This window comes from Neolamprologus brichardi, chromosome 12 (assembly GCF_056152115.1).
Source record: "Neolamprologus brichardi isolate AB-2024 chromosome 12, ASM5615211v1, whole genome shotgun sequence".
Classification (NCBI taxonomy): domain Eukaryota; kingdom Metazoa; phylum Chordata; class Actinopteri; order Cichliformes; family Cichlidae; genus Neolamprologus; species Neolamprologus brichardi.
The window spans coordinates 1,257,764-1,270,000 of NC_142115.1; the positions used below are offsets into that span (position 1 = coordinate 1,257,764).

At 42.4% G+C, this 12,237-nt stretch overlaps 1 protein-coding gene across 2 annotated transcripts in view; it reads right to left on the bottom strand.

The window, feature by feature from the left end:
• whrnb (whirlin b) overlaps nucleotides 1-12,237 on the bottom strand; it is a 55,063-nt gene that overhangs the window by 10,111 nt on the left and 32,715 nt on the right. For both annotated transcript variants that reach the window (XM_087848863.1, XM_087848862.1), the window contains exons 4-7: nucleotides 6,386-6,660; nucleotides 3,888-3,924; nucleotides 3,296-3,481; nucleotides 3,005-3,196 (exon numbers count right to left, since the gene is read on the bottom strand). In XM_087848863.1, coding sequence (XP_087704989.1) covers nucleotides 3,005-3,196; nucleotides 3,296-3,481; nucleotides 3,888-3,924; nucleotides 6,386-6,660 — 690 coding nt within the window. The remainder of the gene's footprint in view (nucleotides 1-3,004; nucleotides 3,197-3,295; nucleotides 3,482-3,887; nucleotides 3,925-6,385; nucleotides 6,661-12,237) is intronic.

Here is a 12,237-nt window from a genome sequence, read left to right on the forward strand (position 1 = left end):
CACATGGTGCATGTTGAGTACAGAGAGTCAAGGTTAGATTAACGTAAAGACAGAAAAACATGTATTTAAGAACTGTTAATTATGTAAAGGCGCATTTACCCTATCTAACCCTATAAATTGTTAGATATTTGTACAAGCAAATGCAGCGATGTGAAAAAGTGTTTGCCCCCTTCTTGATTTCCTGTTTTTTTTGTATGTTTGTCACACTTAAATGCTCCAGATCATCAAACAAATTTAAACAGTAGACAAACATAACACAAGTAAACACAAATTGCAGTTTCTAAATGAAGGTGTTTATTATAAAGGGGGGAAAATATCCAAACCTATGTAGAGAAATCGAAACTAAACCTAAACCTAATAACTGCAACAACCTTAGCGGCAACGACTGCAATCAAGCGTTCGCAATAACTGATTTTGGATCTTTTACAGTCCTATGGAGGAATCTTGGTACACTCATCTTTGCAGAATTGTTGTAATACAGCCACACTGGAGGGTTTTCAACCTGACCTGCATTTTTAAGGTCATGACACAACATCTCAATCAGATTCACGTCAGGACTTTGCCCACTCCAAAGTATTTGGTAAAATGGCCTGTATTTGTATAGCGCTTTTACTAGTCCCCTCTAGGGACCCCAAAGCTCTTTACACACCCAGTCATCCACACATTCACGCACTGGTGGAGGCAGCTACAGTTGTAGCCACAGCTGCCCTGGGACAGACTGACAGAAGCGAGGCTGCCATATCGCGCCATCGGGCCCTCTGACCAACACCAGTAGGCGGCAGGTGAAGTGTCGTGCCCAAGGACACAACGACCGAGACTGTCCGAGCCGGGGCTCGAACCGGCGACCTTCCGATTACAAGACGAACTCCCAACTCTTGAGCCACGATCGCCCCCGATTTATTTTGTTTTTCTTAAGCCATTCATAGGTGGACTTGCTGGTGTGTTTTGGGTTATAGTCCTGCTGCAGAGCCCAAGTGTGCTGCAGCTTAAGGTCATAAACAGATGGCTGGACATTTTCCTTTAGGATATTTTGGTAGACAGCAGAATTCATGGTTCCATTTACCACAGCAAGTCTTCCTGGGGCATCAAAACAGACACAGACCATCACACTACACTTTATATATGTAACGTTAAAGTATGAAATCTTTAAGGATGCATTTGAAATGCAGGCATACACAAAAAGAACTGTCCACCAGCATGAGTTAACCAATAAGAAATTCATCCATCCATCGTCTTCCGATTATCCGGGGTCGGGTCGCGGGGGCAGCAGCCTAAGCAGAGAAGCCCAAACCTCCCTCTCCCCAACCACCTCCATCGTAACTGGGGGAACAAAGATGTTCCTAGGCCACCCAAGATATATAAGCTCTCCAGCATGTCCTGGGTCCTCAGGGGCTCTTCCTGGTGGGACATGCCTGGAACACCTCACCAGGATGTGCCCAGGAGACAATCCTAATCAATTGGCCAAACCATCTCAGCTGGATTCTTTCGATGTCTAGAAGTAGTGGTTCTAACTCTGAACCTGCCAGATGGATAAGTTCCTCACCCTAAGCGAAAGGCCAGCCACACTTTGGAGAAAGCTAATTTCCATTGCCTATACATGCAGTCTTGCTCTTTCAGTCACTACCCAGAGCTCGTGACCATCAGTGAGGGTAGGGATGTAGAGTGACCAGTAAATTGAAAGCTTTGCTTTTACACTCAGCTCTCTTTTCACCACGATAGAGCGATAGAGCGTCTGCATTACTGCAACTGCAGCACCAATCCATTTGTTGATCTCCTGAAGCACTTCCCACAGTATACTCCAAGCGACACCTTCTCTGGGTCCATAGATCACATCTAACTGACTGCACGAACTCCAATGCAACCTCAAATATCCTTGAGAGGATAAAAAGCTGGTCCAGTCTTCTGGGACCAGGACAAAAACTGTTGTTCCTCCTGCATCCAAGGTTCAACTAACAGACTGACTCTACTTTTCAGCACCCTGACATAGACTTTCCCGGGGAGGCTGAGAAACTATAGTCGGAGCCTGCCTCCAGTCCTTCTCGGGAACCACCACACCTGTCTGCCAATTCAGAGGTACTGGCCCTGATGTCCACACAACTTTGTAGAGGCATATCAAATAAGACAGCCCTACAATATCCAGACTCTTCACCTTTCATTGGCAACCTACCCACCCCAGGGGTCCTGCTACCAAGAAATTATTTGACTGCTTCAGGGTGGTTTAATCCCTGGCTGCTCCAGCCTACATGCCAAATATCCTTGCACAAGAGTTTAGTAACAGAACAGCTTAGGTTCAGATCAGGCAGGCCTTTCCTCCCAATCACACCGTTTCAGGTCTCACTGTAGTCACAGCAGGACAACAGCATTTCCAGGGGGAGCACCCTCGAGTACCCCACCCAGGGACTCTAAGAAGGCCAGGTACTCTGAGCTGTTGTTTGGTGTATAAGCACAGATGACAGTCAGGACCTGTTCTCTGGTCCGAAGGGTCTAGGTCACCTCTCAACCTCACGCACCTGCACAGGCTCCTTCCCCACCAGAGAGGTGATGTTCCATGTCCTAATTGCCAGCCTTGGTAGCCAGGGATCTGTCCACCAGGGCCTCTGCCCTTGGCCGCCACCCGGCCCACACTGCACCCAACCCCTACGGCGCATCCTGCGGGTGGTGGGCCTATTGGAAAGTTGGCCCATGTCCCTTATTTGTCCCACACCAGGCCAGGACCCATTGGCTAAGGCCCAGCCAGCAGGTGCTCTTCCTTGGGCACCCTCCCCAGGCCTGGCTCCAGGGTAGTGAATCACCCATGGTTCCTCATCCAAGACCAATTTGCCATGGGAGAGACCCTACCGAGGGGCAAAAGCCCCCTATCAACATAGCCCCTGGGATTCCTGGGACACACAAACCCCTTCACCATGATAACGTAGCGATTACTTCACTTCACTTCAAGACAAGTCAAAACATTAAGGGCATTACACCACACAATGTACTTAAAATAAATAAATAAAGGACCAACCATAGCAGGGATGGTTTGCTCTGCATCATGGATCACAGGGGCTATATGGCTACAATGGCCCTGAGACTGCCACACTTCTAGGCCTCCACACCAGGACTGGTGAGACTCCCTTCCATGTTGCAACACCAGTCCATCATACACGTCCAGATCCTGTGGCGCCACCAGTCTCCTCATCTCAGACAACATGGACAACTGGAAGAAAGAAGAAGACAAAACAAAACAAATTAAGATACGATTATAGTGAAGAAAGGATTATACAGATATGGAGTCAGGTGCTGTGTAGCGATGTACCTTTGCATGTGTATTGAAAAGCTCAAACAGAGCCATGGTCAGAGACTCTACTCCTATATGTCCTTCTTGGTACTCCTGCAGGTAGTAGGCCATGGTTTGCCTCTCTGGATCTGTCAGCAACATGTAGGCCTGCTGTTCCAGTGACACCTGAGCACTGGGGGGGCCCACACCTCTGTATCCTGCTGGCTGGATGGAGCAATAGTTTGACAAGTGAAAAATGATGGAATCAAATATAGGAGAGATGAAATTATACAAGCTCAGTTGTATTTGTTCTATTTGGCTTTATTCTGCAGTTTGTTTGTCTTTAATTTAAGACAGGTTTCATGTTCATTTAACCACTTTTGCAGTAAAATACTTTTATGATTCATAAATGAGTGAAACAAAAGACCTTAGACAATATGAAAAACATTGTTGTGATCTTTGTACTTCTGGCTGGGACATCTTGAAATTTTGGTAGCATTTCCAGTGTGCCGCTTTCCTCGTTTGGATGGAGAAATAGGATGTATGCGTACGCAATGCTTCAGTGAAGCAGTGTACAATTTCAGGTAGACCGTGTTTACAATAGGCAGTAATGCATAGCTGCCATTCTTACCTTTCCTAATACAGGTGTAGCTCTGGCTGAAGATGGTCTGCAAGAAAGAAAACAACAAACAAAAACAATGCTTAGCATATTTAAAAAGTAAACACACAAATGATTAGTGATGCTTATAATTGGACTGAGACCAACATAGTCAACTTGTTAAAAACCACAACATCAACAACATCATCATGAAGTGACGAGCTGAGAGTCTCCGTAATCTTCCTCTCCGTCGTGACTGTGCACTTCCTCATGTGTTTCCCATGAAGAATTATAGTGAGAGCTCAGGTTGGTTTGTGGTTTGGGTTACATGCACTTCCATAATGTTAACCACATATTAACTAAAAATGTCACATCTATCACCACCCCAAACTCATAAAAATTGGAACACTGGAAAATGTAAATATGCAATGTTTTGCAAATCTATCCCCATCAGAACATGTAAAACACGTTTTTAAATGTTTTTAAACAAAATGTTCAAACTGTGACATATTACTATTGCACGAAAAGTATTAGCCATTAGTACAAAAAAGCCCAATTAATCAAGTTAATTGGGTAAAAAGTCCCCACAATCACCTCCACACTTCTGCCTTTTCTTCTTTCTAGCTGCACGTGCACCCTGTTCCTGTCTTCAGCCATCAGCAGCACAGTTTCCATCTGACTGATCTCACCTATGATCCGCATGTCTGATTTGGCAAAGATTTTATACTGGATACATACAAATGTTGTATGTATCCAGTTTTGTAGGGTTACATGACTTTGCCACAGTCGTGTAAACCTGGGCCTGGCATTAGGAGTACGGCTTGTGGCACCGCCATGGCTGGAATATATACTTTCAAGGGTAAATCTTTCCATTTCTCAAGGTTCATTCATGATTTTTAACATTGTATAGATTTTACAGTAGTTACCTGCTGGGAGCAGGTTGTTACTAATATTAGGAATTACAGTGAATAACAGCTTAAGACGTTAGTTGTCAGTTTAATTAGAAATGGAAATGATAGTGTAGAAGCTTCAAGGTGGAGGGGCATTAAGTCCTATGATAAGGTGGGTAATGAGGGCCAGTGTTGGTCAAGTTACTTGAAAAAAGTAATCAGTAACTAATTACTCATTACTTCCCCAAAAAAGTAATCCTGTTACTTTACTGATTACTTATTTTCAAAAGTAATTAATTACTTAGTTACTTTTTAAAAACACGATTTACAACCTGAATAGGTGATAAAGTGATAGATCTTTCAGCCCAATTCTACTTTTTCTACATAATCCATCATACAAAATGTAATCAAATGGAAAAGTCTCTTTTTAAAACTTGTTTTATTAGTTTTAATCTTTTAACTTTATGCATCAAGCAAAAATTTAATTATATGCAACATTCTCTGACTGGAAGAAATTAGTTTAACATTTAAACCTATTTTCTGCACATTCCAGCACATAAAATAAAATATTTTGTGTGTTTACACTCAGTCTTTCAAATAGATGCAAGTAAAACACAGCAGAAAATAAATAAAGTCAAAGACTAGCGGTCCTGTTGCTCTATTTTCACCTGTAAAGCAGGAGTGGGGTAGGCGGAGGGTTACCCTGGTGCAGGTGTGCAGCGGTCAGTGGAAGAATCCGCGAGTTTCTCTGTGAGTTTCCCATCACGTCGTAGCTACTCGGTGCTTGTTTGGAAGTTTAGGGGTTTTTTCGCTGTAAAAAGAAGTTTTCTTCCCACGCACAACGGACACTAATGTTTTTGTCACTTTTTATGGAATCAAACTCAAAGTAAGGTCAGTACTTCCACGCTTTAAACGCTGCACGCTCATACTCTCTCTGCACTCGATATATGATCCATTGTTGATCTGCACACAGCTGTTGTCACGAACGTCGCACTCGCTTACGTCACTGTCATGAGACATTCTATCAAAAAATCACGGTTTTAGTAACGCAGTGTTCCTACGGGAAAGTAACGGTAATCTAATTACCGTTTTTGCAGTAGTAATCCCTTACTTTACTCGTTACTTGAAAAAGTAATCAGATTACAGTAACGCGTTACAAGTTACGCATTACTGCCCATCTCTGATGAGGACCATGTGAGACAAAAATAATATGCAGTATCTCAGCCAGGGTTGCCTTCACGGTCACTAAGACAACAACATCAGGCTGGTTTGGGACCAGCGAAGTGTAAACTACGCTCTCTCCTCATCAGTTTGAACAAATCAGACAGACGCACAGTCTCATATAAAACTTCTGCTGAGCAGGTGCTCGCTTGACTGCAGCTAACTGTTTTACAGCATGTGGTTTTCTGAGCAAACGGGATCCACGTGCATGATACTTTATCATCAGTCAATGCCTTGTAAGTAAATGTGTCAACAGAAGAAGTGTTTTGGCTGCTGCTTCCTCGAGGTGGATAAACAAACACACAAACCAGCGCTCAGAACTATTCAAAGGAACTATTCAGATGATGAAATAAGAACAAACTAGTTATCAATTAAAAAGACACTCTAATTCCACACAGGGACAAGTATTCACGTACTTACCTTGTACAACAGTTACTGGAACTGCCGCTGCCGTGGATGCCACTGCTGATAGCGGTGTTGGGGACAGCACTGGGGTTAGCAGGCGCACTGGACTCCATTATTCCCCGACTGCTGACACATTTGGGCTCATCCACCACTGTGCATGCGTGAGGTAGACGGGCAACATCCCTCACGTTCATCAGCAAGTTGTACCCTGTTTTTAGGATATGAACCGCCTCATCGTGGGAGATGGTCACAAAGCTCTGACCGTTGACTTCCAAGATCTGATCACCCACCTGCAGCAGAGAACTGTGGTTATGCACTACATGCTTATCTATGTCTGATAACACCTTCTGTACATAGTTCCTACACGCCTGCATCTGGGAAGTGTTCACAGCGCTTCACCTGTTATACAACCCAAAACAAATGTAACTCATTTATCACTTCAAATTTTCTACACACAACATAATGTGTGTAACATTTTTGTAACATAATTACAAAGTGAAGAAATTTGCCTGAAATTCTTGCAAATTTCTTCAAAAAACAAAAAACATGTAGAAAAGTATTCACAGACTTCCATAAATGGAACAAAGTTGGGACCCTCAGGAATTGTCATAGAGGTGACCATCTGCCCACTCGTCAATAAAAGGCGTCTGAAACAAGATTCTCTGTTCTTCATCATCATCACCTTTATTTATAAAGAACTTTAAAACAACCACAGCTGACACAAAGTGCTGTACATAGGAACTATATAACAAAATTACATAAGATATAAATAAAAGCAAAAGAAAAGAAAAAGTAAAATAATTAATTAAATAACTAATTTCATTACAAGAGAAACTAAGGCTACGTTCACACTGCAGGCGAAAGCGCATCAAATCCGATGTTTCTGACCCTCTGCGACCATCTATCCGATCATGGTGTGACAGTGTGAACGGCACAAATCCGATATTTTCAAATCCGATCTGGGTCACTTTCGTATGTGGTTCTGAATCTGATACATATCCGATGTTTCAGAAAGCTGCTGTTTGATGGTCATGTCGCATTAAATTCGTCTTTTACGTCACTGACACGAGACAGACGCCGATTATCAGCTCCGGAGAAGACATCGTGAACGCTTCCTGTCCATCCAGTGAAACTGTTGGGAAGACAACGTTGGAGAAACATGAACATTTTATTTGTTCTGTATAATCTGCAGATTCTGACAGAAATCTGCAACTATCCTTTGAAGCAGCGCTCCTCTAAAACAGCAATAAGGATCATTATTAGGTTATTTACATTATTATGTAAATAACAAAATAACTTAAAGCAAAAATTGGGAAACGTAAAGTCCGAAGTCTTCATATTAAGGCCATCAGTCAAACAATACTGTTGCTCTGGGTCTAAACAGAGCGCGTTGTGTGTGACGTCTTCTTTTGCGCATGCGGACGCTTTGAGCGTTCACACTAGAGCGCGTTTGCTGTCACATTTTATTTGTAGTGTGAACGAGCAGACAAAACAATCGGATTTGATCAAAAAATCGGAATTGAGCATCAAGACCTGCAGAGTGAACGTAGCCTATGTCTCACTGAGGTTAAAAGCCAACAAATAAAAATGGGTTTTAAGACGCGATTTAAACGTGGAGAGGGCTCTCTAAATTATTCCATCATTTAGGACCCACGATAGAAAAGGCCTAGTGGGTACTTTGCTAGTACAAACTAACACAATGAACATATTTTATAGAATAGAATAAACAAGGGGAAATTTGGCTGTAACAGCAGCAAAAACAAAACAAAACACATGTAGGTGCCACCACGTGGACGTCACTGTGTGATTCTGACTATTTTTTCAATTCAATTCAATTCAGTTTTATTTACACAGCACCAAATCATAACAACAGTCGCCTGAAGGCGTTTTATATTGTAAGGTCGACCCTACAATAACACATACAGAGAAAAGCCAACAATCACATGACCTCCTCTGAGGGGAAGAAGACCTGCTGTGGAAGAGAGCCACAGTGTGTCTCTGATTAATAATAAGAAATGATTCAGCGCAGAGAGGACTCTGAAGAAGAAACACCCAGTGCATCATGGGAATCCCCGGCAGCCTACGTCTATTGCAGCATAACTAAGGGAGGATTCAGGGTCACCTGGTCCAGCCCTAACTATATGCTTTAGCAAAAAGGAAAGTTTGAAGCCTAATCTTGAAAGTAGAGATAGTGTCTGTCTCCTGAATCCAAACTGGAAGCTGGTTCCACAGAAGAGGGGCCTGAAAACTGAAGGCTCTGCCTCCCATTCTACTTTTAAATACTCTAGGAACAACAAGTAGGCCTGCAGAGCGAGAGCGAAGTGCTCTAATAGGGTGATATGGTACTACAAGGTCATTAAGATCCTGATAATAATGAATTACAGTCTATTACAGAAGTAATGGCAGATTTTTTTTACTTATTTCAAGCAAAAATATCTGTGAAAGTGAAAAAAATCTGCCAATGGAACAAGTGAAAATTCTCCAGATCAAAGATGCACGTCTAAAAACAAGCTCACACATCTCACTGAAACGTTACTGTAGCTGACTGTGTCTTTAAAGTGTGATGAGATATGTTTGACTAGAAATTAGACAAATATACTTGGTAAGATTTTGAGTTTTTGCAGTGAGGCAGAAGAAAGAACAAACAACAAGAACAAATACAGTCCTGCGGCCCACTACTGCCACCCTCCCTGCTGATGAGGCCCACAAGCCCACACTGAGGCAACAACTCCAAACTGCAGCACGGAGCATCACACCACAGGACCGCCCCTCCCTGGACAGCAGTGCAAGGACAGAGACGGACAACCCACACCACACAGTTCTCCCCTAACCTACATAACATATGAGGGCCGAGCAGGTCCAGCTGCAGACTGAGAGCAGCACCCACACACTCCCACAGCCTCACAGAATGGAGCAGGAAAATAACTGGGAACGTACTTCACTGCATGAGTTAGAAAAGCCACATCAGCTTCCCTGCAGCTGAGTGTTGGACACGAACCAACACTCGTGTCAGTTACATCCCACTTTGTTGGAAATTACAAAACGGTGTCGTGTCCTGTGGACTGTTTTGAGTCCAGGGAGACACATTTCTGAGAACTTAGCAGAGCTGCTGCTCAAAATGGCAGCAAAGTGCAGCGGTGCTGACAATGCAGCTGACATAATACCTTCAGCAGCTAACATCCTGAAATGGACCCACCACGCATTACTTGTACATCCTTCATCTTTTTTAAGAGACTGACGGTGATGAAGCCCACTGTGGGAGCACAACAGTCACAGGGGAACTCAGATCTGTCCACCGACACATGGGCATGCCTCAGTCACTCAAACAGGAAGTCAACGTTTCATATTCTCAAACAAGGACCACTCATCTCTGCGCAGCTGTTCTGAATGCAGCTGATGATCTTTGGGAGACACTGCAGCCATGCACTGTTTGGACACAGCAGTGCAGACAGGTGCACAAATGTTTTATTATTGTTATTATTAGACAACTTCTATTTGTTTTTGTTGCATCATTGCTATGAAAGGCAGAGCAGACATGAGTGGAGATAAGTTTTTAAGAGAATATAACAACAACCACCATGCTTGACCCAAGAAAGGGGAAAAATGTGACCTTTAATGAAAACAGAGCAGCTGATGAAAGAATAACTGCAGCAACAGTAAAATACAGGCAGCCAACTGCACTGCCAGGGCCGAGGAGGAGAGGAGGAGCAAGAGGAGTCACAAGCTTCTAATGTTTGGAGGTTCAACTGCAGACACTAAGAGAAGGAATCTCTCAGCTGATGCTGGACGTGAGGAGCTTCTATTCCACTGACCCGCTGAGCCCGAGGCTATCAGCCCCCTCTGTTTTATCTTCTTTAAAACACAGAGAAGAACCACGATTAACCCGTCAAAGCTGAGGCTTTTCTTAATCGTCACTAAAAGCTAAACCTGGATTCTGCTGTTTTATTTGTTTTACAGATTTAAATGCATGTTTTGTAATGTGGTTCTGTTTCACTGTAAATAGTTAAAAGCGTATAAATATTAAAGATACAATCAGAGACTGAAGCTTTTTGTCACTTTGAGATTTGTTTTGTACTATTTCTTTTTCCCAGCACTCTGTTCCATGCTTAGTGCCATAACTCATATAAATAATAACGTTCGTTATAATATGTGGTTTGTACATTAGTCATTTAATTTATACAAACATTTACTTAATTCTTTTGTAATAAATTGATCTAAAGAGCTGCTTGGGAGCCAGCAGAGCCGACTCACTGTGGTGAGCCATAAGAAGCAGCCAGAATTCAAATCACTCATAGTTTCCATCACTGTTGGCGAAACGTTACAGAGAAGCTCTGTGTGACTGTCCAACAGCTGCTAATGGTTTGAATGTACACATAATATTCACTGAGTGATGTTAGGCACCCACAGTGACATAAACTGTATCTGTACTGGAAACAAAACAAATACCAACAACAGCTTTGCAACATGAACTTCTGTCCATGTGCTGCTCGTAGTTTATAGAACAACAGTCAGTGTTTCTGTGTATCCACAAACACAATCAGACCTCCTGCAAAGGAAGATGAAGTCATGGCTTTAGATGCTGAGTTTGAGCAAAGAGACTAGAAAACGTTATGTTTCATTATTCTGACGCAAATTTGAAAAACTGTTCATTTATTTAACAATACAAATACTTAGATGTTGAATTGTCTTTTAATATTTATTTTCCAGGGTTAGAAAAGTGACTCCAACTGAATCAGTTTAACTGTGTGGTGTTTTTGTTACTCAGCCAGTGTTCATGGGTGCAGGGGTTGGCAACGCGGTGTCCTGCAGGTTTTAGATCGCACCCTGGGTCAACACACCTGAATCACATGATTAGTTCATTACCAGGCCTCTGGAGAACTTCAGGACATGTTGAGGAGGTCATTTAGCCATTTAAATCATCTGTGTTGGATCAAGGACACATCTAAACCCTGCAGGACACTGGCCCTCGAGGCCTGGAGTTGGACACCCCTGTGCTAGAGTTTTGGCTTTCCAATTAACATTATCAAACAATTTCATGTTAAATTACTCAACAGATGTTTACTTCATCCCAATTAGAGCCATGTGAACAGCAAACATGGTTAATTTTTTCCCTTCACCTTTGTTCGATCACATTTATGAATTAATGTGCTTCTCATTTTTTAAATAAAATGTTATAAAAAAAATAAAATAAAATCAGTTATAATTAGAGATGGACCGATCCGATATTACGTATCGGTATCGGTCTGATACTGACGTAAATTACTGGATCGGATATCGGAGAGAAATAAAAAATGTAATCCGATCCATTAAATATCAAAAAAGCAGCTCACAAAACTTGCGATTTCATTTCATCTCCGAGGAAGTTTTCCCAGAGAAGTAAAGCAAGTGTGTAAGTTCATCTCTGAATGTTTGTAAAGCATTCCCACATTAAACTTAACAACCGATATATGGAGCGACTGCCTCTCTCTCTCTCTCTCTCTCTCTCTCTCTCCTGCTGCTGCTTCAATCATAAACTGATCAATGATCAGCTGATCGTCTCTCTTCTTTGTTTTTGTCTCACTTTGCGCCAGAAAGAGGAAACCAGCGGCTGAACAACAGCAGCACGTTTAAGCTTGATCAGCTGTTGTTAGAATTTATTTAATATTATTTCTACACCAGGATCTTTTTCTACAGCTGACGTAACTGTGCAGGGGTGGAGCTAGCAAAGTTTAGCCAGGGGGCCCGATAGGGCATGAACAGGAAAAAAGGGGGCACAAAGACATACTTTTCTTTCTTATTCTCATTTAAAATGTTGAGCTTTTAATAAATAATTATCTGAATCTTACACCCAAAGTTTTAATCTGATGTAAAATGTATAGAAGTCCATT